Here is a 25,459-nt window from a genome sequence, read left to right as displayed (position 1 = left end):
CATGATCGAGCCGGGATGGGCAGCCACTTCATTTTTTCCTGTCCCAAGGGAGGCGGGGGGGGGGGGGGGGGGAGCCGAGAGGCAGCGCAAGCACTCAGGGTGGGGTGGAAGGGGGTGTGGGCAGGAGGAGACTCCTGTTAAGCAAAAATATGTCCGATGCCGAGAAAATCCAGCGATTTCAAGCAGCTGACTTCAAGTCTAAAAATCAGTTACAGGGAAACTTAGGAGGCTGGTAAAACTGCATACACTGTCCGGACTACATACAGCCAAGTCAAGATGAAAACACAGTTTTGCCAGCTGAACAAGGAACTACGTCTGAACGTGCCTGATAAAACTGCACTTTATTTGAAGACCTTTTCCCACTGCAAATGTTTCTACAGTTTAGGAAATATGCAGTACCAAAACAAGCCCTGGAGAGTCACTTCAACAATGAACTTCCCACACCCCCCCCCCCCCCCGCTTTGTTTCCTGCACTGCCTTCCTCCCCCCCCCTTAAATTCAATTTAAGATCCATGGCTTTGAAAGTGAAATGGTGAAGTCTGATACCACGAGTCTTTTCCTGAGCTCTGTTCATTTTTATTTTAGCAGTGCTGAGAGCTGAACTTCCAGGTATAGCTCTGGTCTAAAATAAAAAGACAAAAGCTGCTCTGTAAGGCTCCAAAGCAAAAACATACAGAGTTTGGTTACTGCTGCCGTTGTAACGTCCCTTATCCATTGTAATGCTCCTGCTGAGAATAGCGTGTCAAGTTGGATCAGTTTAAAAGTCCACGGCTTTGATTCCCAGCAGATCCCACCTGCCAGTCGGGGACCAGAGCAGACAGGCACGCACACAGGAGGAATGCAAAGTTGTTCAGCCTGTTGCTGAACAGGCTAAAATTGCTCGCGAAGAGCCGAGGCTGCACGCTCCCTCCCACCTCCTGCAGTTCGTGAGCGTGCATGCGCCTGTGGGGCTGAACACACCTATCTTACTCTAATTTTGCCACTTGTTTGCAATAAGGTATTCTCCTCTGATTTAGTCCTTTTGTTCCGCTAATGCTACCCATCTCCTTTTTTTCTTGCTGGATTACTTACGATGAGCTTCTGCACATTCTCTTAGGGAACAACCTCCCACTCCCTCACAGCGTTTCCCCGGAAGAAACAGCAGCTTCGGTCACAATAGCCCCTACCAAGGCTCACGTGAGAAATCTGCCTGAAAAGCACAGCGTAACCCTTGGGAAAGAAACTTGTTGAATGCATGCTCAAACAATACCGACTGCAAAATAAATAATAGAAAATTATACTTGCTCCCTTGCCCTCTAAAGCTGATCACTGAACTATACGGAGGGATCTTGCACCAAGATTAGCGCTAGAACAGAACAGCAGCTCAAAAATACCACCACCACCACCCCCCTGCAAAAAACCCAACCCTGTCTAACAGCAGTGTGAAAAAATAAACAGACAGACAAATTGGTTTGACCTGCTGCTTAGAAATGGCCAATTACCGGAAACGGTAGGGCAAAACGGTCTCATGATCTCAGTTGAGCCAGATTCTGCAAAAAAGCAGTTACAGCTTATAAGAGATTGCAATCTCCTCTCTCTTACCACCCTTGCTCCGCAAAAAAACCAAATACTATGGTAATTATATAGAACACCTCATTCCAGAGCGCTGTACCACCTACATTCGCAGCACCACAGAAAAGCATCTTTCTGGAGGGTGGAGCAACATCAGACAGTTTATGTATACCACAGAGCATGATAGAAAAGATGGAAAAATTAAGGACTGGGCCATTCAAATTAGTCTGTACATCTCTTCAAAGAGTTCTGATTCTTTTATAGGCAAACCCTGGCTTTTTTCTTTTTCTTTTTTTTTTTCCTTTGTCTCATTACATTTCTGGGTTTTGTTTCCATGTTTTGCTTTTTCATTTCACATCATTTATAATCCTTCATTTTTTAATCAGGTTCAAACAGAAGGGTTAAAACTTTGGATCCATCTCTGAAATAAGGCCATAATGTGCCTATTTCTTCCAAAGAAGCCATTTTTAGTGATGTGGGAAGATTAAGTCCTGGTATCTATTTTTGTAAACGCTAAAGCTTGCTGTATTGACCTCAAAAAAAGATTTCTGAAATGCCAAAGGAGCCGTCCGGCTCAAGCAAATACACCTGCTGAAGACTTAGGAATAGACTGTGAATTTGGAAGATACTAAAAAAAAAAATAAATAAATCAGGGTGTGGGGTGTATGGCGTGGGGAACACAAACCATACAAGTACTCTAGAAACCTACCCAGCCTCAGGAATTTGAAATGCAATTTGCGAAGCCTAGGAATAAAAGTTATTTCCAAAAGACCATGACACTGAACAAGGATTATAAAATGAAACCCCTGATATTACCATGTGACTTTTGTTCAAATAACCAATCTTCTGACAAATGTTAAGATTCCACTTCTCATAAAAAAAAGGCCTGTTAAATTGGAAGAACAGGAGGTTGCCTCGAGTATCTCAAGAAAAATGTCAGTGCAATGAATTAACTAGTTCCCGGCCAGCTCCACCGCCTCTGTTCAAACCAGGCATGGTCACAGCTTGTGACTCCGGAGGCGGCTGCAGAAGAAACCTATTAGCAGAGCAGAAGCACTAGTGCAGAACAGATAAAAAGAAAACAACTGAGGCGTGGACCTTTTTTTTTTAAAATAAAATCTAAATTTTACATGTAAATCCATTTCTTTTAGTATAAATCATTTACAATTAAAGGCAAGATGTTGACTTAAGGTCTGTCTTCCTATGATCTAGCTGAACTGCTTAAAATTAGAAATACGTATGGGAACACTCAGCTTGCAGAAAATTTTAGAAACAGCAAATTAGGTCGGGAGAGAAGCTACTAGAAAAATGTTTTAATAAACATTCCCTTCATATATCCAGCATATTCCAGATTATCTAAAAACCAGCTGTCTGTATTCAGCAAAGTTTACATTACTTTGATGCAAAGGACTCAGAAATTAATTTAAAAACTAAAACACATCATTAGGCTTTCTAACATCTTAGAGGCCTATATTTAAATTTTATATTTAAATTTATAAATAAATTTATATTGTTGTAATACATGCCGAGTATAGTGTCTTTATCAGGAAAAAGCACTGAATTCAGCTTGTATGCCTGTATTGATCACATTACCACCAAGAGCATGAGGGAGAAGTGATGCGGCATGAGGATGGTATTTCAGTGTGGATCCTCTTTTTTCCACAAATATGGGGACTGCTGGCAGCACAGAGAAAAGCGGTGCTTTCTCTACATGCCCACGTATCCAGAAATGCCACACTGAGCCCCAGCTGCCTCCAAGGTACCCATGCAGGGTGCTGGCAGCAACTGGACGCTCTCTGGGAGGAGAGACTGGGGCTGCCCCAGCTCGGTAATGAAGGTGTGAAGGTGTAAAAAGGGGCAGGGGAAGGTGGTGGTTCACGTTTTGCTCCTCCAAACTTGTTGTAATTGGCAATAAATGAAATTATTTTTCCCCAAGTCAAGCCTGGTTTGCCTGTGACCATGACTGGTAAGTGGTTTCCATGTTGTTCTCTTGACCCGTGAGCTTATCGATCTTATCTTCTCCCTGTCCTGTTGAGGAGGGGGGTGAGAGCGGACAGCCAGCAGCCGGCCCAGGTCAACCCACCACCAGATGCTTTGCAAGGAGCAGGAATAAAACATCTCTTCCAAAATTCATGTTCTCAGAAATCCACCAAAAAAACCATTCCTTAAATCCTTCCTGTTTGCTCGTGGGTGGAACGGTTAACACCTCACCCTCACTGTCAAAGCAAGACCAGAGCACTAATCCAACACCGACCAAAAGTGACCGCCTGCTAGAGGCTCTGTGAGTTTCCCAGCCTTTAGACCAGCAATCCCCACCACCACCTGCAGCCAAGGGGTGAAGTAGTCGACTGTAAGAGCAAGCCCTAGTTATCTGCACCACATCGGCATCTTTGGGTCAGCAAGGTTGGTGACCGCTGCTCTAGACCTTCCTGCTATCGTTTCAGCCCATACATGTTACAGAGCAGTGGGAAAAGACCATCGGTGAGGAATAAGTGAGATGACCGGCGTTTTCAATGGTCAGATTCTCACCTAAATGACATCTAACTTGCTGGGAAAAAAAAGGTTGCTAGGTCAAGAAAATATTTGCAGTTCCATCTGAGATTTTTTCAGAAAAAAAAAGGGGACGAAAATTCAATTCTTCACTGGGTAATGCACAAGATAAAGCAGTCTCAAATATGCATCAAGAATTATTAGCTTGTAGCCAAAAGCACTTTACTGGACACCGAGTTGAATCTTAATGGACACTAATCACTGCTAGAACGTACGGTCCTCTCCATCTCCAAGGCAGCTTTTGGGAATTGGGGATTTGCTTGCGACACAGAGGTGCCTGTTAGAAGAGTTTCTGATGAACTCCAGCAGAGTTCAATAGCCCACTTTTCCTCTGTGGCTTTATTATTTTTCTTTTAAGTAAATTATCTCTCTGCTGTGCTGCCAAAACATTTTTGTCTGTTTTGCAGATAAAAATCACGGTTATAATTCTTTCCTCCCCTTGCGCTACGGAAGAGTGATCACTTACTAAAGGGGGAGCAGGTTAGCAAAATATACAGTTCATGCTTGGGTAAGTCGAATTTAATACCTAAGCCACCTCATATATTATGAGCCTTTTTATTTATGCATCAATAAAATGTAGTTCACCCACAGGTGTGTCACCGCCCAATAACGTGTAAATATCAAAAGATGGTACAGGAAATACTGAAAACTCTGCTTCTTTTATTTATTATTTTTTTAAAAAACTCTGCTTCCCAGAGGTGTCATGGAGATTAATTAGCTCAGGTTCATAGACTATTTTGAAGATGTAAAAATATTACTGCCTGATGGAAAACAAATCTCCTGAGGTCTTGCATGGAAAAACCCAATATATAATTGACAATGGATTTCTTACCCCACTACAGCAAGTTCTACCATCCTCAACCAGAATTCATTAAGAAAGAAAATCCCCCCAAATTTCTGGTCTTAAGGCAGCAACGCCAGAAAGTTCTGCAGTACTTCTAATGCAGATGCACAAACCCCTTTCACTGCATACCTTCAGAGACATTTCAGCACGGGCAGCTCAGATGGAAACCTGCCAAAGGCCACAACAATCCATAATGCCAAAACAAAAATACACGGATTCACAGCGTTTCAGCACTCCAGAGATAAGATACAGGGCAGCTCACTGATTATTATAAGTTCAGTACCTGCCAGCCCTGCTTGTCATAAGAATATCCAACATATCGTGACATGGAGAAAAGGGAGAGATATGAGAGGAGAAAAGACCTGTTCAAACCTCCTAGGAACAACACAAAACCAAGGGGTGGGGGGAAATACGAAAAAGCAGAAGTGACAGTCCCAAACTTCATTAAAATAAAAACATGTTGTGGTTTTACTACTCAGCATAGCGCGCTTATTTAAAACAAATCTATTTCTTTACAGTTCCTGGAAGTGTGACTTGAATGGTCCTCCAGACGGTCTCCGTGTTTTCCCCACTGTTTGTACAGGCTTGTCCATCAAATATTGTGCATGTATTTTTCTTGAAGTCTGGACTATAAAAAGATTACAGAAACACATGAATGCTACAGAAGTGGATGAACTCGTAACACAATGTATGCATTGCCAGCATGAGATACGGAACTTTAGGCTGTGCCTAGGACAGAAGAATGTGCAACCCCAATGAAATAGTATTCAAAAGCGAGGCACGAGCCCTAACTGCAGTGCACAAAGACATACCAGAAGTAGTTCAAGTAACAGGAGCTTTAAGAATGTGAGAGCACAAACTTCAGCTGTGGCAGAAGTGGGTAGTAACCCAAGCTCTTCTGAAAACCTCACACAGCCCTTGTTCAAACCTCTGCTGCCCTGGCTCCACTCTTACCGTAAGCGCACTGGCTAGATCAAAGCTAACAGAGCAGCTTCAGATTACACCCAAGTTACACTCCGGGCTGCTACTAGGGGTGAGCCCAGAAGGGGAAACCATTTGGCTCTCCTACTGTCCCCTTAAGCAACACGCTCCCACCACCTCCTTTGCGTTGGAGCCACCACACAGCTGCAGGGTTATTTGGAACACCTACCAGGTCAGATTCAAAACTAACCCTTCAACACTTACTGGGACGTGAACATGATTTTGCTGCGCTAAATCGAACAGATTCACCTGGCAAGCACACAATGGAACCGGCACCAAGAAGGGTGGCAAAGCAGGGACACAACAGCGTGTACACCCCGGCGCGGTGGAGACAACTTAGTATATTTAATTTCATAGAAACTTCAAACTAGATGCACTTAATCCAATTTCACAAATATTTACATTGTCAAGCATCAGATTATGCTAAAACAATAAACTGATCAGCAACTAATTCCATAACCAATACCGAAGTCTGAACCAGATTTATTTACATCAACATTTTAAAATTTAATTCAACAGTTCAAATTAACTCCAGACAACCCTTAAGATAAGGAAAATCAGGCTGTAGGAAGGAAGGTTAATTCTCCATTAAGTGTTAAGTCGGTTGTTACTGAAGGAAGAAAGGCAAGTATACATGGTTGGGTGAAGTGTAATTACTTTTTACCACAAGATCAAACAATTATAAAAGAGAAGCTACACAATTTAACAACCCGCAGTAAAGTTCATGCATGATTTGAGGTAGATTTCTCTAAAGAATTTCATAAATAAATTTTTATTATTGTTTTGAGAAACCAAGGAAAAGGATAGCTTCCTTCATAATAAACCAAAGTTTGGTTAGAACACAGTCAACAAATCTGCCCTAAGATGGTCCAAAAGCTTCCCGTTTTCAGCAATTAAGCCATTGCGCAGCATACTCTACTTATAAAGTGTTTCTATGCTCACATAACAACATTTTAAAACCTCTAAAGCGATTTTTTTGTGTGCTGGAAGTAGTAGGCAGGGATGTAATAATACATTTCCAAGAGGGAAAAAAAAGAAAACCCTAACGGATTACATGTCAATACTAGAAAGTTACGATTATGTGTTCATACCCCTGTTAATCCCTGCTCTAAAAAGGTTTAAGATCTAAACAGATAAAATTTGCTTCATGATGAAACTTGGCTTTCAGTACAGATGATCTCTGTGCAAGGGAATAAAGTTTCAGCAGTGTTCAGAACAAAACAAAATTCTTTGGCTTCACTTGTGTTATAGAAGAAGAAAAAGATAGCAGCTTGGCAATTTTCTGTAGACAAATAACTTCAATTGCCCAGGGGGAATGTCACTGAGATCCAGGCATCCTGTTTTGTTACATCTAGCCTCCCTGGAGTCAGTTTTAATTTCAAGCAGAGTTGTCTAAATTCTTCATCCTTCCAAGGCAGGCAAATTGCACTGTACATTGTCCAAATTTCAGATTACTTCAGGGCTTTCCCCAAAGTTTCTAACCTCTTTTTTGGATGAAAAAGATAGCAGGACACTTTTCACACAGTAAATTTTTCCCTGTGTAGACTTTTGTTCTTTAACAATGCCCAAAAGCAGCTGTATTTCACAAGAGATTTTTAAAAATGCAATTCACAGTTTGCGTTTATTTGCATTTTGGGATAGAACACGATGGGTAAATAATGTCAGCTAAAGACAGTTAAAGTTTTGGAATTTCAATTGATCTTGGCATAGCTACAATCCCTACTAATCATACCCAACAGTCGCAGCACTAAGAGATGGTAACCCAACGCACTAGCACAGAGGAGCAGGCAAAGGATAAAGTCTTTAGCAAACCCTGGTCTGCGCTGTGATGTGAGCCAAAGGCTTCAGACCTCAGCTCACAAAAGGCTCCCACGCATGGGTTCTGGCAAGTGTCAGGGCAGGGCTGAAGAGCCGCAGGGCTAAATGCATGCAGTGCCCACCTCAGCCTACAGAAACACAGCCAGCGCTTCGGCCACCGCCAAGCAGGGTCAAACCACACAAGTGCAGAACGGTGCTTTCCATACTGATCTCATTAGAGCATGGTACAAAGCACTTACAGGTCAAAAAAAAAAAAAAAAAATCCTTAAACCGCTCATCAGGGGTTGCTAAATTAAACAATAAAGGCAACGGACAGTAACGCGCCTGATCCTTCAGACGCCCGGCTCTGCAGAGAGGAGGACGTGAGGCTCTCACACGTGTACATTGTGTACGTATATACAAACATGCTCGTGCAAGCCCGAATCGGGCAAACCCAAAGACTTGCAAACAAGTCAGCACATCTAAATCCATCTTCCTGCCAGAGATACTGCTATACAACACACCCTTCAATTAGAGGTCTAAACCCAGAGCTCTATTTTGCATCCCTGCCATGCGTAACAGTTGACAGGAGACGGCTATTTTGCACATAGTGACACAGTGAAAAAGCAGACGGTGCTATTGGGAAAATTATTTCATCAAGACACATCATAAATCCCTACGGCTGAGATACAGGGAGCTGTAAACTGCATTTGTCATCCTCACTTTCTAACAAATATTCTTTGTAGGGAAAGTTCAGTGGTGGAAGGTGAAAGGACAGCCCTGTTTTGAGCCCACAGTTTTGTTAGGAGTTACAGGAAGACCATTATTTCAAATTCCTGCACTTCCCTCAATAGATCTTTACCAAATATGTAAAGATTGGTGCATTGCAGATTCTTTCATCAACCAGGTCACAAACAACCTCTCTTCTTCCAGAACAGACTATCCATCCCCACCCCTATCCTCCTCCCCTCCAAAAAAGTAGTCGCCCTTTTCAGGTATTCATCCTAAAACGTTAGTAGCACAGGGATCGTAATTATGTGGTGAGCACACAGTAAATCTATTTGTTCTTTCATCACTAAGTGCTCATTCCAAATGGAATGCACAGAAAGCAAGGCTCAGCTTCCATTGTTTTAGTTGCAAACAACCTTGTCTCAGAAGCAGCAGTTACTGAAGTAACTTAGAAATCTTTTTAGCTAATGTTTGTTCTCTCCTGCCAAGTTTTTACCTGAAGGAAGAGCAAGGGCTGTGTATCTTCTTGGTGCAATCCCCACGTAGGAGGGCTCGGCAGCAGCTTGCAGGAACTCTTAAGAGGTACATGCCAGACAGCAATGAAACCAGATGTCACTTCACTAATCTTCTGTCGCTCACTCCATTTTCAAGCCTCTGGAGGCAACCTTTTAAAACAGTACAGAGGCAGGACTCCTGCACAGCTAACGGGTCACCTGATAGCAATGCAGTATGGATCTGGCACCAAAACAGACTGATGCTTCATTTTTATCACTTCTTCCCTTGTTTGTGTGATCAGAGCATCTTCTCTATTCCGTGGAATACTTACTGAAAAAATGAGCTTGAGGGAATGCAAAGGGGGTGATCACTAAAATGAAAATCTATCAAGTGTGCAATGAAGCCAGAGGATCAGGAAGTTAAAAAGTCATGTTTGAAGATCAAAATTCCATCTTCACCAAAGTTCAAAACTGTACATGTAGTTCACCACAGTACGGAAGGTATATTTTGTTTATTGGCTCTAAAGTATACTCCTGAAGATGCTTAGAGATCTAAAATTAATTTTAGCAGCCTCGGTCTTTCTGAAAAAGGTAGTGATAGCTGAATTTTCACAATAGACTGAAACTCAGTACTCTCACTTAGGTGCTTAACTTGAAGAAATTCAGGTTTGAAAAAAAATCCGACTTGGGTGATTTACCACCGGGCTAGAATTCCCAATTAAGTGCCCCCTCTAACAGTTGTGTGATCAGGAAAGTCAGGGTGGCCAGTTTCCTATCTATTTGCATTTTAGTGCTGATCTCCCAAGCAGAGGACATGTTGCAATACTGTTTTCACCAGAAGTTGTGCAGTCTCCTTCCCGTACAACCACTAGACCATGCGTTTTTATGAAAGTTGTAGCAACTCAGTACCTCAGAGATCTTTATCTCTCTGAAATTCAGTATTTCTTGGCTGGGAGAGACTAACTATTGGAGAAAGGGGGACACACAGATACAGCATCAGTTTTATTTCATTCAAATAACAGGCTGTAAGCAATCAGAGAAGCTTCTGCACAAGACAAGCTACAGTTGCTTTATGACGATCGGCAGGTAACACACATGCTGGGAAGAGAAAGTCAAAAAGTGATAGAAAGCAAAACTGAGAACCAGTGAAACGCTGGCTGTAAGGAACTCCCGGTGGTTATCTCATCCTGTTTTCCACCCAGAGTGGGGCAGCACCTGATGAGGTCAGCTGTGGCTTCGTCCAGCTGAGCCATGAAAGCCTTGAAGGATGGTTTCTACAACCTTGCTTTAGTGCTAAATTATCCTCCTGGTGCCAAACTTTCCCTGAATCTCCCAAACTTGTGGCCATTCCCCCCTTGTTTTATCATCTACCACTACTGGGAAGGGTTTGGCTGCATTATCGCTACCTCTTTCAAGTAGCCATAGACTATCACATCACTCCCTTAGCCTCTTTTTTTGCCAGCCTGAACAAGTTGAGCTCTGTCAGCCTCTTTTCACGGGTCCCCTACTCCTGAACAGAATGACCTTGGCAGATCTCTGCTGGACCGTCTCCAACCTTCTTCAAGTGGTGGGCCCAACACTGGTCCCAGTATTCTCGGTACGAGGCAGCAGCATGACCACTCTGCCATCGCCACGTTGCTGGTTGCAAAGGCGATCTCCACAGAGACATCCTGAGAATGACAGCTCACCAGGGCACGCCAGATCCGTTCCAAGGAGGAGAACAGATGATAACAGCAGGTTGCATGGATCAAACTGTACCAAAGGATGGCGAGAAGAGCTGCAATGTGAGTCAGCAGCTGAGTAACAGCTATTAATGCCCTGCAGAAAGGCCAGTTGGTTCTCTGATGTGAAATATGAAGATGACTCCAGCACAAAAGTTTGGAAGATGAGCTAGAGATCTGTGCAAGGGTGAATAGACATTGACATGCAGTAGACACTGTATACGCAGAGCTGACTGCGTAGAAGCTCCTGACAGGTGTAAGACTTGCTTAGCCAGATTGTCCTCAATCTTGGTGGCTGTTCTCTCTCCAGCCAAGAAAGGGGAGTATATTTTCAGGGGGGCAGGGAAGGAAAGAAAAAAAAAAAAAAAAAAAAAAAAAGAGGAAAAGAAAAAGAAGTGGCTGCTTTAATTATGTGCTTCCCGACACTTTTGTCAGCAACGAAGTAGTTTAAGGAGTCCCTGCCTTCTCTCCTCTCACCTTCGGCTGCTTGTTTCTATTGCAGAACCATTCCAGCAGAGCTCCTCATCTTCATGCCCCATTAATACTGTTTAGGACAATTAGACCAGCGAGGGCAATAGTCAGCAAGCACACTAGTATTGAGTGTGGGTAGAGGGTACAAATAATGTTTTCCCATTGATTAGACCAAGTAACCGGACACAACCCAAAATTTCTCAATGTTAAGTGACTCAAGGTGAGGACAAAACGAATATTTGCAAAGAGCATCCTCACCTCTGACCTGCTTTCAGCAATCTTTTCTCAAGAGCCTTCATAAGCAACAGTCACAGATGCGACTGAGAAAAAACAGGGTTAACTAGTTTCAACAAGTGAAATGGTCTTTATTTTCTTCTCAGGTGACTTCATCTCCAGATGTAAAAAGAAAAATCCATTTGCATCAACACTAGCCTTTCTAAGCATCAGAGAATCTCAAAGAAGTCTCTCCCTGATGACGCTCTTTCCTAATCATTTAACAATAAATTAAAAAAACAAAAAACAACCCCCAAACTATTTCCCCACTTTCAAACTCTCCTGATAATTTCACATGTGCAGGTGAAAAATCCCTTATTGATGCCACAAAGATGCACTCAGATACCAGAATCAAAAATTTCACTACACATTCTCCTTAACAGGTCTTATTTAGTGTGAGCAGGTGCCGAGAAGGAAGCAGAGTAAGAGAGAAGAGGATTATTTTGGGAAAGGAAGCAGTAACTGTTACTAGTCTGTCAACTAGTATGAATGGTGGAAATCTGAATCATGCTTTTACTGCATGAATGGTTAATTCTGATATGCTCTTAAAAATGTGATCCTTTACAAAGGATGTAATCTTCCTGACACAAAAAAAAACCAGAAGAGCAGCAGGATCCGAAGCAGAAATGACAGCAATAGAGTGATGGACAAGCTTCAGTTTTCTTTATCTTAACCCCTCCCTACAACATTTTAGGTGCTGGTCTCCAGGGCCTGGATCACACTTGGTAACAGAATTAGCCCATTGAAGGAAATGCCTGAAAGAAGGAAGGAGGCTGTCAGCCTGGAGTTAGGGAGAAATTACAGCTGCGTTTCTAGCTTCCCTGAATGGAAGCACCTCTGAATAAGCACTGCCAAGATGAAATCCTAGCAAGTAAATGACATATCTAGAGCGTGCCTATTCACTCACAGAGAGGTATTAATACAATGGTACAGATTACACACCATGGAAATTTCATGGCATATCTTCAACGTACAGCTTGCTGACACAACTCTGGGTACACTGTGCCTTCCAGACAGGAACTAAGAATTTCAACATCAGAAACAACCTCTCCACTGTGCAAGCCGAGGGCAAGTTCCTAAGCTAGCAGTAAATGGTGAGTATCCTCTGGAGTTACAGTTTTTAAATGATCTTTTCACTGTTTAAACAAGTCACTTTCTATCTTGTGTTGTATCTCTGTGTCCACCCCTCCGGCTCTCATTCAGGGGTGACCACAGTGGTTTCTGCCTGCATGGAAGGGATGGCTCAGCTGCTCTTGCAGCAGCTGCTGAACCATTGCAAATTACAGTTTACTGTACTGAAGTATATGGAAATTGGTGTCTATCTTAGTACGTGGACTGTAAACCATGGTGGTTCAGCAGCTGCCTCACGAACAGCTGAGCCAACCCGGCAGCAAGGGTAAAAATGAAAGAGACAGCAAGAATGACTACAACAGCCCTTGGGTAAAGCACACTTGACTTAATGTTGACCTTTGGTGAGTTACACATTTCTTGCTTCGACTTCTCAGCTGTAGCGTGGGTAGTTTCTCTCCCACACACTTCCTAGCAATGGTGCTGCAAAGATGTGTGCACAATGCTATTAAAAATGCCACAAAAAAGAACGCAAAATGGATGCTACTGCTGATTATACAAAGCCCCTGAAGAACACACACCATTCCAGTTCCTCCATTAACAAAAAGACTGACCTTGTACAATACTCTATATGTTTTGTACAAGGTATAACTATAGCACTACAGATGCAAACGAGTTCCATCACCTGATTTCCCCCCCCCCCCCTTTTTTTTTTTTAAAAAAAAAAATCAATATATCACAGTAAGGTTGCCATACCTCCCTTTAAGGAAAAAAGCAAATGCCATTGCTACGCCTTAACCTCTGCACTACAGCCAGCCCTAAGAAGTTCTTCTGCAAGTAGTAATTTCAGATATCATCATAAGATGCAAGGCCTGCTGTTGCCATGTTATGCACATGCTTCCCTAGGACAAGCTAGATATTCTTATCAGCTCTGCATAGCAATTTCTCAACTAGATATTTCAGCTGCCTCTGCTGCACTTTTCAGCTTTTGGTGTCCATTCCAAAGCTATTTTAGTCCAGTTGTTATCTGTACTGCTGGTGATATGTCCTGGCTGCCACCATCTGTTTCTTTCTTTATAAAAAGATGTTCAATGGCTTCCTTCACTGGTTTGTCCCCTGGCTCAACATCTTGACACAAAGCTATTCCCCCTGCAACCTACTTTTTTCCATTAGCAGAAATTCTGTAATCATGCAAGAAACATTTCTAACCAGGATGTGAAAACAAGGGAACTACCTAGGGTGCTGCAATCAGAGATTATATATAACCTTCCCTCCTGTTTACCCTCATCCTTCCTCACAGTACAGGCATTGCTCAGTTTTAATCCAGCTCTTGTCTGTCTTCCCCTCCCGCTGCATGCCCACTTCCTTTAGCTACACACTTTGTGACATCTATATTCATTGAAGTTGCAGCTCTCATATGGAGAGGCCCACGCGGATACAAGTTTTCCTTGTACTTTTAATATATTCTTGTCAGGCATACATGAAGTAGCACACTAAAAGATGCCACATGCCCCTTAAACTCTACCAAATACACATAGCAAGGCATATACCCAAATAGCACAGTCATCCATTCTGTATGGAAATTCAAGAAAAATGAAGAAGGTTACATTTAAAAACGTAACAATGGGATTTCCAGCTATTCAGATGCTCAGGAAAATCTAGTAATTCTTGTACAAATTTTTTTTCACATGGTACAGAAAAAGAAGGCATTTAAAACCTGGATTTTGCAGGTCTTTCTACCTTGCAAATAATATTAATTGCCTAGTACAGACTGGTTACAATATGATTCTTTATTCATCTCACTAGCTACATACCTGAGTAAGTACTTTGCCTGTAATTCCATGTAAACATGTTTAATACTGGTTTTAGTTCCAAACGAGAATAAGTATTTGTTATATGGCAAAAGAAGATGATAATTTAGATAATTTAGAGCTGTATTTGAAACGCCACACACAAATCCAATAGGAGTTCTGTTCACAGCACTCATCCGCAAATATTTAGCGGTTTTCCCTCCTAAATCCCCAACCTGCCCTGTTTCTTTTCAGACTTCTAACCCAGGAATCAAATAAATCCAAAAAACCCCCAAAACCAACCAAGAATGCTGCCTGCCTTCCTCAAATAAGGAAGAGTTAAGTAGTGTTATTGGCAAGTATAAATAAGCAAGTACTACAGTTTCAACGTGTTAATTAGTTATCTAGAAGAGCAGGACTTTAATTACTTGTGTGCAATATACTCACAGAATAAAATTCTTTGGCATAAAAAACAGCTGAGCCTGTGAAATGAAAAATACTATACCTGCTCTTCACCTTTGTTGATAATGTTATCAAGGCTGCTTTACTATCTAGAGACATGCTGCTTTTTTCCTTATAGCTCACTCTCTCCCAGGACTGGTATTCTTTTACAGCTGAACTGAGAAAGAATTGCTCCTACATTCAATCAGGCTACGTCAAGAAAACCTTCTTGCATAGATTGGGAATAGAAAGAGGAATTCGCTTGTGTGTGGTTGCTGCCTCCATTCACTTTTTGCTTCTTCTGGAAAGAGCTGGAATAATGCTCTTCACGCACCCACAGGTGGGGTGGAATAAAGAGGGGGAACTGGGCCAAATCTGGACTTAGGAAACTACTGTAACAGAACTTTTCTTTGTCATTTTTAATACCTGCCCTTTCTTTTGCTTTCCCTAGATTTCAACATGTATAATTACAGCCAACAGCAGCAGGCAGTTGGTCGGTTCTTTTAGGAACTGTGCCCTGAACACACATGAGGTAAGTTACAGAAAAACCTGTTACCCAGTACTTGTTAGGAAAATGTGAAGCAAAGGACATTCCAGAGAGACTCAAAAGCGAGGCAAAACATAACCAACCTAATAGTTCTAAAAAACCCCAGCGGGAACCACCGATGTCTGTCTGCAAAGCTGCATTCCTATTGACCTGCGTTCAGGAGCTCTCCGTTGTAAACCCCAGGGCTGCCAGGTATACCAACACAGCTACAAACCTTCCCACCTGCAGGTACCTGCAGAACAACCTCACTGATGGCTGGATAAATCCTGGTGTTTGGAAATTAATTTTGCCGGAGGCATTTACAAACAGCACCACCGTCACAGGACCTCCATCACCACCACCTAGCTGCCACGCCACCCACCTCTGCAGGCTCCTTTGCAAGGAGGCTGCCTGGCAAGCAGTGTCTGCTGATAGAGCCGGCGGCTATCAATTAAAATTAATTTATTGCTGCCGAGGTTTGGACTTACCGAGTTTGGCGGCCCCCTCTGGTGGGTACTCGGGGAACTGGCCCTCGGAGGGGACACTCACTGTCCGGCGCAGGCAACGGCCTTTCGTGGCATCTGCCTGCGGTTCCTGGACCCCATCCACAGGCACCTGCACAAAAAGGTTGACGACAGCTGTTAATTTGCTTATTTTTCATCATACTGATAAAAAACGGCTGGTTTTCGACTCATCCAGTAATAACTTCCAGATGCAGTTCGGCCTTCCCACAGCATCGCTGAGGCTCACCAGGAAAGCACCGGAGCGGTGGGAAGCGGTGGGCTGGTGCAGGTGTGCAGCAACCCGCGCCCCAGCAGCACCAAGTCAACGCAGCCGACCCATCTGACTAACAAGGCAATCCCTGCCTTTCCAAACTGGTTCTCCAACGCCAGACCCACTGCTATCCAGCCTTGCCCACTTCCACGCTGGGAAGTCAGGCGAGAGGCTGCTGGTCAGATAGCTACATGTGAAACTTGGAGATTACAAAATCGTTTTTACAGTCTTGGCACACATTCAGCAATCAGCTACAGCATGTCAGAGGAAAACGGGCATTCTGCTGGTCATACTGGACACATGGAGAAGGGGGCTATCTTCTATGATTAAGTCAAACTCATCCTGAAAGTGGGACCTCGGAAAGCTCTAACAAGGGCTTGGGGTCCTCGCTATTCCACAGTAACAAAATTCTGTACGCTAATTCTCTTTAAAAGCACTGAATGTATAAAGATCTTGTTTCTCTTCCGAAATTCTGGCAGAACTTAAGCCCGCAGGGTTTGCTCCCTGCCTGACTTTGCCTTTAAACACCTGCCTGGACAACTGCGTTTTGCTAGAGAGGTGCTTATGCTGCAAAAAAAAAAAAAAAAAAAAAAAAAAAAAGTGGTAAATTACGCTACCTATCACTAAGGCTGCAGGGCATTCAGACAACAGCTAAGAGCAATAAAAGAGCCTAAGCGATACAGTCTCTTTGTCCAACAGCACATATGTCTGGGAACAAGAAACGAGCCTGCTGCACTCCTAATCCAATCCCAAAAAACTTACAAAGGGACGTGTAGGATAAGGAAGAGAATCCAATTATTTTTATGAATTTATATGGCCACCTTTGTGTATCCTGATTTTGTTTCTATGATCAGCATGAGCTAAATCAAGCATCGATTAACTTGCATACAGAAAAACAGACAACTTCAGAGAGCTACCTGCTCGCCAGAGGTGCGACTCCGATTGCCCCAGCATGCAGACCACTGCCTTCCCCTGGTGGGCAATATTGCTGCCCAGCAGGAGGAACACTTCTGCTTTACCATTCTGAAGAAGTTTCCAAGTCAAGACAGCGAAGGTCTTTCAAACTGGTGAAAGGCTGGTAACCAAAGACTGGAGACTGCATCTCTGGAACTGTCTGGAACACCAGGTTCTCAGTCCCTGGCAACAACTGTTTCTGCAGCTGGGTGGCTCACAACGGGCAGGCAGCTGGGGGCAGTACTGTCTTATACAGTGTTTCTGGGCCCCACGCAGCCCAAACTGGCACGGGGAGGGGGGCAGCAGTGGGATATGATGGTTGATTAACAAGTCCAGATGGCATTTCCATCTCTCAACACGAGGACACCCCAACCAGGGAACTGGGAATTCCCCGAGCCTGCTGGCTGGTCTGCGTGGCGAGGAAGCCATACCCTGCTTCTTGCTGGCCTGCCTGATAACCATGGCTGTGACCATGGCTTTGCAGGTCTTTACGTGTTTAGGTATTAAGTTTAGCTCAGTAGTAGTGAATTACTCCGCTGTCATTTTGACTGGGATAATTGTGCTACCGAGTTAACTGCATTTCTTGTTTTAACAACCCAAATAATCATACTCCTGATGTGTATTTGTTACCCCAACATTATTTCGAGCTAAATTGTTTATCCCTGAAGCTGTTAGTCTGGTCTCTGTTACTGTATCTGGAACCTGTAACTTGGCGGGGCTGCCTTAAGCCTTCATATTCAACAGCTGGAAAAACCCCAAGGATGAAGGAGAGATGGAGCATCCAGGGGCTGGAAGCAAGCACAACCCCTCAGCGCCCAAATCATCGCAGCGCACTTTCGACGAGGACACTGGCTTCAACAGTACAACTGCAATGCATGCAATTCGGCTATTTATTTTCATATAGGTACGTAAAAGACAGCTTGCAGCTAAAGCAATAGAAGCCCCTGTCATATTTCCTGTGCTGCTTATCCTTTCATATCTTCAATCAGCTCGGAAGACCAAGTATTAATAGCAAACAAAAAGTTATTATTCATTTTTACTGAAGGTTGAAAAAGATGTACAAGATACTGTACTATTTTAGAAACAGGCCACACTACAATGGCTCTCACAAACTAGTTTCGGCATTTCCTGACTTTTAAGCACTTAACATTCTCTTAAGGTCATTTTTTAATGCTATTTATTACCAGGCTGGTCTATTTGTCTCCTTCAAGCAGTGCTCATTTTTCAAAACAAGTTTCCCAAATCCCTAGTGGTTATTCTGTTAGGGCTATTTTCTTTGCTGGTAGATTTTTACAGCAGCTCCTTTGCCGAATGATCTCCGTGCAAAAGCACATTAGGAAGTTAAGCAGAGACTGATTTTGTTAGTTTGTGCCACATTCATTCCATCAGGTTCACATAGTAGATTTTCAGTTATCATCTGGAGGCTCCATTTAGTCTTACTCCCTTTTAAATGCTCTTCCACTCCATCACGTCTTCTGCCTCTGCTGATTTCCTTCAGAGCAGTTTTTTGGTGGGATGCTGCGAGCTGTGTTTCCAGAACAGCTATTACCAGTCACACCACATGCTTCAGCATACCTTAAAAGCATCGAGCTACCACCCTGCGATCCTCCTTTCGCAGTGAACTTGTTGTATCTACACCCAGCTGCTAGCTCTACACCAATACAGCTCCTGCAGGGTAAATTTCTCCACTGTTAGATTTTTTTTTTTTTTTTAGCTGAGAAATTAATAATAGTCCCTTTTCTTTCAAGTATACCTCTTCAGTATCTGTGTGTGCTGTCAGGCAGGTGATGACACATTCTTTTAATCCATCAACATAAAAAAAGCACTACTACCACCCTGATAACAGAGTATGTAAGAACAGCGACAACAGCCAAGCAGATGCTGTGGATGTACCGACTTGCTGCTGAGGGCGAGGAAGAGAACGGTGAGTGAGGCCACGCTGTCCTTTGTGCCCTTGGGGAAAGCAAACAGGCTGCAGCACACCAGCGTTGGTGTCAAAAACAAATCTACTTCTGCATACCAGAGATAGGATTTATCTTCGAAGAGGAACTGAGCCATTAACAGGAAGACTGACTGAGAGCTCAGGTCCTAATTCTGGGTCACTTGGCCTTTTGTACTTAACATTTTGCCCAGACTAGGAAAACACCGTTAGGTGTTTACACACCAAAAAAGGTTCACGGGTGTAGCTATGTTCACCTAGCACACGACACTCCACTCCAGCAAAAGATCTGCTTTTGTTCGTGTATTTACAGTGGCTTGAGAAAAACCTGATACTGTTTTATTTCACTCAATAATTCTATAAAATGTACAAGGAGCAACATTTTAATGCTACACAGCTTGACCTACACCAGAGAATATGCAAACATCCCACAAGTTTATTGACAAGGTTAAAGTAGCCAAATAGCTAAAAAAGATCTCCCTGAAGCCTGCCTTAAGAGTGCCGTGTTATTTTAAGTAACACTCCTCCAAAACCATAGTCTCAGTCTATATTGATAAAAAAGAACTAACTCCAAGACTGCAGGACCGGTATTTATTATGTAGCATAAGATAAGCCTGCTCTTAGAAATACCGCTTCATGAAGATGGAAGATGAGCTGGGCCAGCAGCTCTGCACTCTGTGGGGCTGGACCCAGTTTTAAACAGGTGTATAAAGTGCTCCAGGAGAGGCCAAACTGATTCACAGCTGGGGTGGCACCAGAACACACGGAAGTGCACAACTAAATACTGTGTAAACACCAAGTCAGACATCCGCAATCTTTCCGACCCTCCTCCAGCCCCTGCCATTCCAGCAAGCACTTCAGCAAAGGATCAAAGAGAATACGAAGTCTTGCAGAGTCAGGACTCTAACAGCAATTCAGGCTTTCAGCTCTTTTTTTATCCCCTCCATCCACGTTTGTTACCTTGTTCTTTGCCCTGCTGAGGCTTCACCACTTGGGATTCATCTGACCCTGAGCCAATGTGCCAAAGATGCTGATTCAGGGCTGGACTCCAAGCAGCGTCACTCTGGGACAAGAAGGTACGCAGGGACAGTCCAGCTGCCGATAATTTTGGCAATCCTGACAATTTTATCACAGGCCACATTTCACTGGCCATTTTCACAATTTAATGAGCACAGGTTCAGAGCTCAAACTCTAAATTCTTGAACACCATCACAGCTCACCTGCCACTTTGAACACGCTTTGTAAGTATAAAATGCCTTTTTTATAATATCATTATTTATTTTATATATATATATAAAAAACAAAATAAACATATAATAATAAAATTCTGGTAGATGATGAAGAGATTTCAGAAGAAATAGGAATAATAGCTTTACAAGCATGTAGTGCTTCTTAAAGGCAAACAGAGATAGGCTTTTTTAAAAAAAGAAAAAAAAATTCTTCATTGCAGATAGATTTTTCAAGATGGGAAAGACTATTCAAGACAAAAACTTGAGAACTGGCAACCCTCTTCTGATCTAATAGTCAGGAACTTTGGAATCTTGTCAACAAAACAGTTAAATAATTCATTTAATTTTTACCTTCCTCCAGAAAGTTGTAAGCTGGCTAAAATTTTGACATAGAAATCCCCTTTAAAAACATTGCCAATGAGCATTTAATTTGGCCTTTTGGAAAATAAATAATTAAATTCATTTGGGAATTGAAGCAAATATTTTCTTACAACTGGGTTAAGCTTTGACAAACTCCTAGTTACAGGTAAAACATACCTGCTCTAAGACACCAATGTGACGAGCCTTTTGAGAACGGTAGTGGGCATTTCTGAAGACGCTCCCCTGGGGCCCCATGCATCAGTGTTTGCTCTTCCTGTTTTCTCTTGGGATCACCGCTGCCACTCCACTTCTGGTGTCAGTCACGGGAGATGGAAGAGCAGGAAACTGCATCAGAGATTACCTGCTGCTAGCCACTGTCACAGCACCAGTAGATCTTGTCACAGCAAACGTAGGTCTTGACTATCCTTTGCCCTCAATAAAAACCACCTCTAAATCCCAAGAAAGATGAGGGTTTGGGTACAGGGAGAAAAAAGGAGTCTAACACTGTGAGAAGTGTTGCTCATCTTCATTTCCAACTGAACATAAAATTAAATGATTCTGCAAGATGTGAGCCAAGCTAAAGACAACTAAAAAGCAGCCCAAAACCAGATGCAGCTATTTGTCACATCCCTCGTGAAAGTGCTGTGCAATGGATTATCCAAAACTATTCTTCATAAACACTGACTCATTCCCTCTCCCTGTTTACATGGCACTGATATTACAGACACTTCTACTGTGCCCTCACAGCTCTTACCCTATGGAACAGATTTCACAAATGATGAAAACATCTAAGTCTTCCTGACAGCAGGAAACTGTCTTCCTCGTAAAAAAAAAAACACACACCTGATTTGCAAATGAATCAATCTAGACCTGTTCTCCTAGTCTTGGAAGATGGTGCTAGGTATTACCACACGATGATGTGTTGTAGTAATTGCACATCTCCTGTCGCTCATGATACCGTATTTGCAAAATCGTCTCTCATGTCCTTACAGAGATTCATTTTCTTTCTACTTACTTTTTGGGCATCACTCCCTTCCCTTCATTCATTATCTCCATTATTCAGTCTCACCTATTTTCATCTTATAAAGTTGACACGGTGTCAAGTAATTAATATTTTTCTACACTGCACAAAGTGCCACTGTCAGACTACTGTTGTCTAAGTAATTACAGATATTTCTGAATCAAGTTGTACGCCAGAATTTCCCTGATTTCCAGCCTACTCTTGTGCTTGCACAGCACAAAAATCTCTCTTGCGCATACTCCATCTGAACTGCCTTGACAATAAATCCATAGTGGTGGGATGTTATAAGAAAAGAGTTTTCTTACTGCTCCATTTATTTCCTTCCGTATTGTTCCCTCAGTCTTAAAAATCCATGCAATTCATAACGCTGTATTTTAACAGCATGAACTGAAAGAAACCAAACTTGGCATTATACCTGAAACAATCAAGAAATCCTTCATGTACCTGTTTGCATTTTGTAAATGTTTTCCTACTTTTTGGCTTTGACATACATACTTGCATAATGATTTTTAAAAGTATTATTAACATTAAACATTTCTGTTCCCTTGCAATTTCACACAGGCTAAGCTTCTTGGATTTTTAGTCCATGAAGTAACAAAGCAGATGCACAGAGAATAAAATGAGATGCTTCAGACTTGAAGTTTTCAAGTTACACCAGCCTTGTGATGATGCAAGTGCTCTCCTTCAGCTGCAAGAGCATTCTGCTGTTAACATCTCTTCCTTCTTCCCCCACACCCACCACCCTATTGATGGGTATCATTCTGTCCCTCACATCGTTTCTCAGATTTCTCAGATCCTCTTCAGCCGTCCAAAGATATTCTGAACTATCCACTCTATCAGCAATTTCCACATTCAGAGCAGGAACCTCTCCATCTTCAACTTCTGCTGCCTACCACCTTGCTTTGGGTTAACAAAAAACCTCCTCCGGCATTACCTTTCCAATAATTTTACTCTAAACATCATCTCCAGTTTTCTCCTTTAAGGAACCTTCCCCTTCCTCATTCACCTGGTCTTTTGCTTAGGCTCCCTGTACCTGTGGTCCCACCCACGTACTTTTTGTGATCCCCTTCCTACATACTTTTCAATCATTATGTTCTTCCCAAGCGTCTCTCCCCATTGCTGCCTTAGGCCTTTGTTGATTCTTACTTCTAGATCACATTTCACAGAGCCTCTTCCAACTCTGAATGACTCGCCAAGTAAAATTTAACCAGGTTGCCTCCTCTTCCTTTTCTCAGGAAAGCTACCAGGGAAACTTCTGTTTCAGAAAAATTAGAAGGAGGTGCAAATCCAAAGGATCAGCTCTGTGCCTCTCTCAGCTTGCAGTTCTACTCCTATAGGGTTTGTGTTTCTAGAAGGGATTGTATGTACACTGCCATGTGCACAGGCTCAAGGTAGGACGGCCTTTTATTTTCCTACAAAGTACTCATGACTCTGCAAGGAGTTACTGTTAACTGAAAGGAAAAAAGTAGTGACAAATTACTTGGAAAATCAGAATGGCAAGTCTGACTCCAGCTACTAGCTTCTGAAACAGATCACACTGTCAGCAAGCGGAGTCACACCTGCACCAAAGGCATGTCTGCTTGGCCCATCTGCATGCAGCATTTCCCCAAACAAGTGGTTCCTCATTGTGATAGTGCGGGCAGGCTCCTTTGAAAGCACGCTGCAAAGGTTTACTCTACTGCTTGATTTTTGGGGGCTACTCTGTACTTAAAACCCAGGCGCTGTATAGCCTGATACTGAATTTCTCCAGCTTCTGACAAAAAAACAGAAGTGTATTTAAAAATAGTATATAATGACTTAATACACCAGTGATATATCAGACTTCCCATATTTTCTCCTCAGGGTCTAAGCAAAAGACTCATCTTACTCCCAGCAAAATGCTTTCAGCTGTACGTAGCAGGAAAAATTAAAAACCCCGAAGAGCCTGATTATCACCTTCAGTTAATTATTTGTGATATAAGCCAGTGTTGTTTTCAATTGCATTTCTTTAATGAGATGCATTCTTTTAGCCCAGCTGCGCTGGTACAGTACGGTTTTAGGAATAATTCTCACATGTCCTTAAGTTTCTTGAGTATATATTTTAATTCATTAGGTGACAGGCCTGTCAGACTAGGAGAAGAATTACATAGTAAACAAACATCATGATCCGGGCCTTCCATTTTCCCTGTGTTTGATCACCATATCTCCTACATATTAGCATTGATGTTGTTCCCTTCTAATAACTCAAGTCCTTCTCTAAAATCATTTCCTCCTACTCTCCCTGTACCAGGAAATATTTCAGCCTTTGTAAATAAATCTGATCACTGATGAAGATGAATATTTAGTGTTACACCAGAAACAGGTCTCATATTCTCAAGCCTGCACAAAGCCACAAACAGAAGCTTCAAAAGAATCAAGAAAAAACAGAAACCCTCAGGTTATCTCCAAGTGTAGGGAGCCATGGTATTAGACCCAAATTCACGAGCATTTACATGTAATAAAATCTACTTCAGTAATCTGAAAAGAATCCTATTTTATAGCACCTCCTGAAATATTTAAACAGGGTAAATCTACAGCAGAATAATTAAACAAACAAACAAAACTAGGAGCATTATCAAATGCTTCTAAAGCTCATGTATTCGTGGCAGTCTGTAGACATCAAATATCACAAGAAAAAACATGACAGCGTAGTCTAAGAGAAGGGGATTATCAGCATTTGTTTGTTCAGCATTGCAATTAACTAAAACATTCCTATTCTTTAACCACATTGACACTACCTTCATGGCTAGGCACAATGCCAAGTACTACATGCTACAAACACACACACACCAAACACACATTAATTTTATAATTAAAGCAAAGATGGTTGCAATAGCTTTGAGTATCCACGTCAGGAGGCACCCAATCTTCCTTGCTGCATTTAGCAAGGGAGGGCAAAACTCTGCCTCAAACAATTTACCCTGTGACAGCAGCAAGGTGAAGGTAGGACACACCTTCTCTGCCCAGCAGTCCAACAGAAACACAGACAGACCCCTTTTTCCCTACCGTTATGTCTGCACCGCTGCAAGGAGGTAGGTTTACATAGTTGTGGTAACTTTAACTACTGTTAAAAGCAGCAATAACACAGGAAGATGTAGCGACAGACTTAAACACAGGCTGTAAAACTCCAGGAGGGAGTTCTGGATGCACACAGTTTGCTGTCACCTCTTCCATGCAACCAGCATCTGGACCAGCTGGATTATAACCGTGCACGCCCTGCCATCCATACACGGAACAGGTTAGCTCCCCTTTCCCCTCCTTTCACATCATCCGCTAGACTCACAAGCAAAATAAAAGGGAGATGAAAAAAGCTGCCTTTTCATTTTACTGATAAAGGCCGAAAAGTAAATTCTGAGTAGCCAACGTGAACTTCTCTCACCTCTTTCTCCCTGTTGAGCAGTACCAGCTGGCTGTCCGTCAGGATGCAGTATTTCCTCTCCCATGTTGTCGTTTCAGTGTAGGGGGACTGGCCGCAGGACAGTCGGTGTGTAGGTGGTCCTTTCACATCTGTGAACAGAAAACCGTGATGCCAGAAGCGTTAGCATATGTCATGAACCTCCTCCTTTGCTTTTGCTGTTCTGCAGCTAGATGCGAAGCAAAACTGCAATCCGTACTTCACAGCGCCTGTTTCAGCACATTAAAAAACAAAATGCTAATCCTGGGAGGCACCCATGTGGAATGCTATGTGAGGTACACTATGAATACTTATCTATAGCATGGCTTACAAAAATGGCAGTACTCAAGATGAATATAAATGTTTTTGTCAAAGACTGAAATACAACCAAAAGACAGGACGAAGAGCTCTCGTGAAAACTTAATCTTCCCTCCGCTCCCTTCTCAAAACCTAAAAGGGGTAAGGGCTTTCAATGTGCTTTAAATCTTAACAAACTAGGTTATTTGAGACTAAGTATAGAGAGACATAGGAAAG

General features: G+C 42.5%; 1 protein-coding gene across 8 annotated transcripts in view; it reads right to left on the bottom strand.

Moving 5' to 3' along the window:
* Positions 1-25,459, bottom strand: part of RASAL2 (RAS protein activator like 2) — a 187,936-nt gene that overhangs the window by 79,192 nt on the left and 83,285 nt on the right. For all 8 annotated transcript variants that reach the window (XM_055815343.1, XM_055815344.1, XM_055815345.1 and 5 more), the window contains exons 2-3: positions 24,911-25,038; positions 15,725-15,851 (exon numbers count right to left, since the gene is read on the bottom strand). In XM_055815343.1, the coding sequence (XP_055671318.1) occupies positions 15,725-15,851; positions 24,911-25,038 (255 nt within the window). The remainder of the gene's footprint in view (positions 1-15,724; positions 15,852-24,910; positions 25,039-25,459) is intronic.

Source organism: Falco peregrinus, chromosome 10, assembly GCF_023634155.1.
Source record: "Falco peregrinus isolate bFalPer1 chromosome 10, bFalPer1.pri, whole genome shotgun sequence".
Taxonomy (NCBI): Eukaryota; Metazoa; Chordata; class Aves; order Falconiformes; family Falconidae; genus Falco; species Falco peregrinus.
Note: the sequence above shows the minus strand (reverse complement) of the source record. Positions and strands in the feature narration are given on the sequence as shown.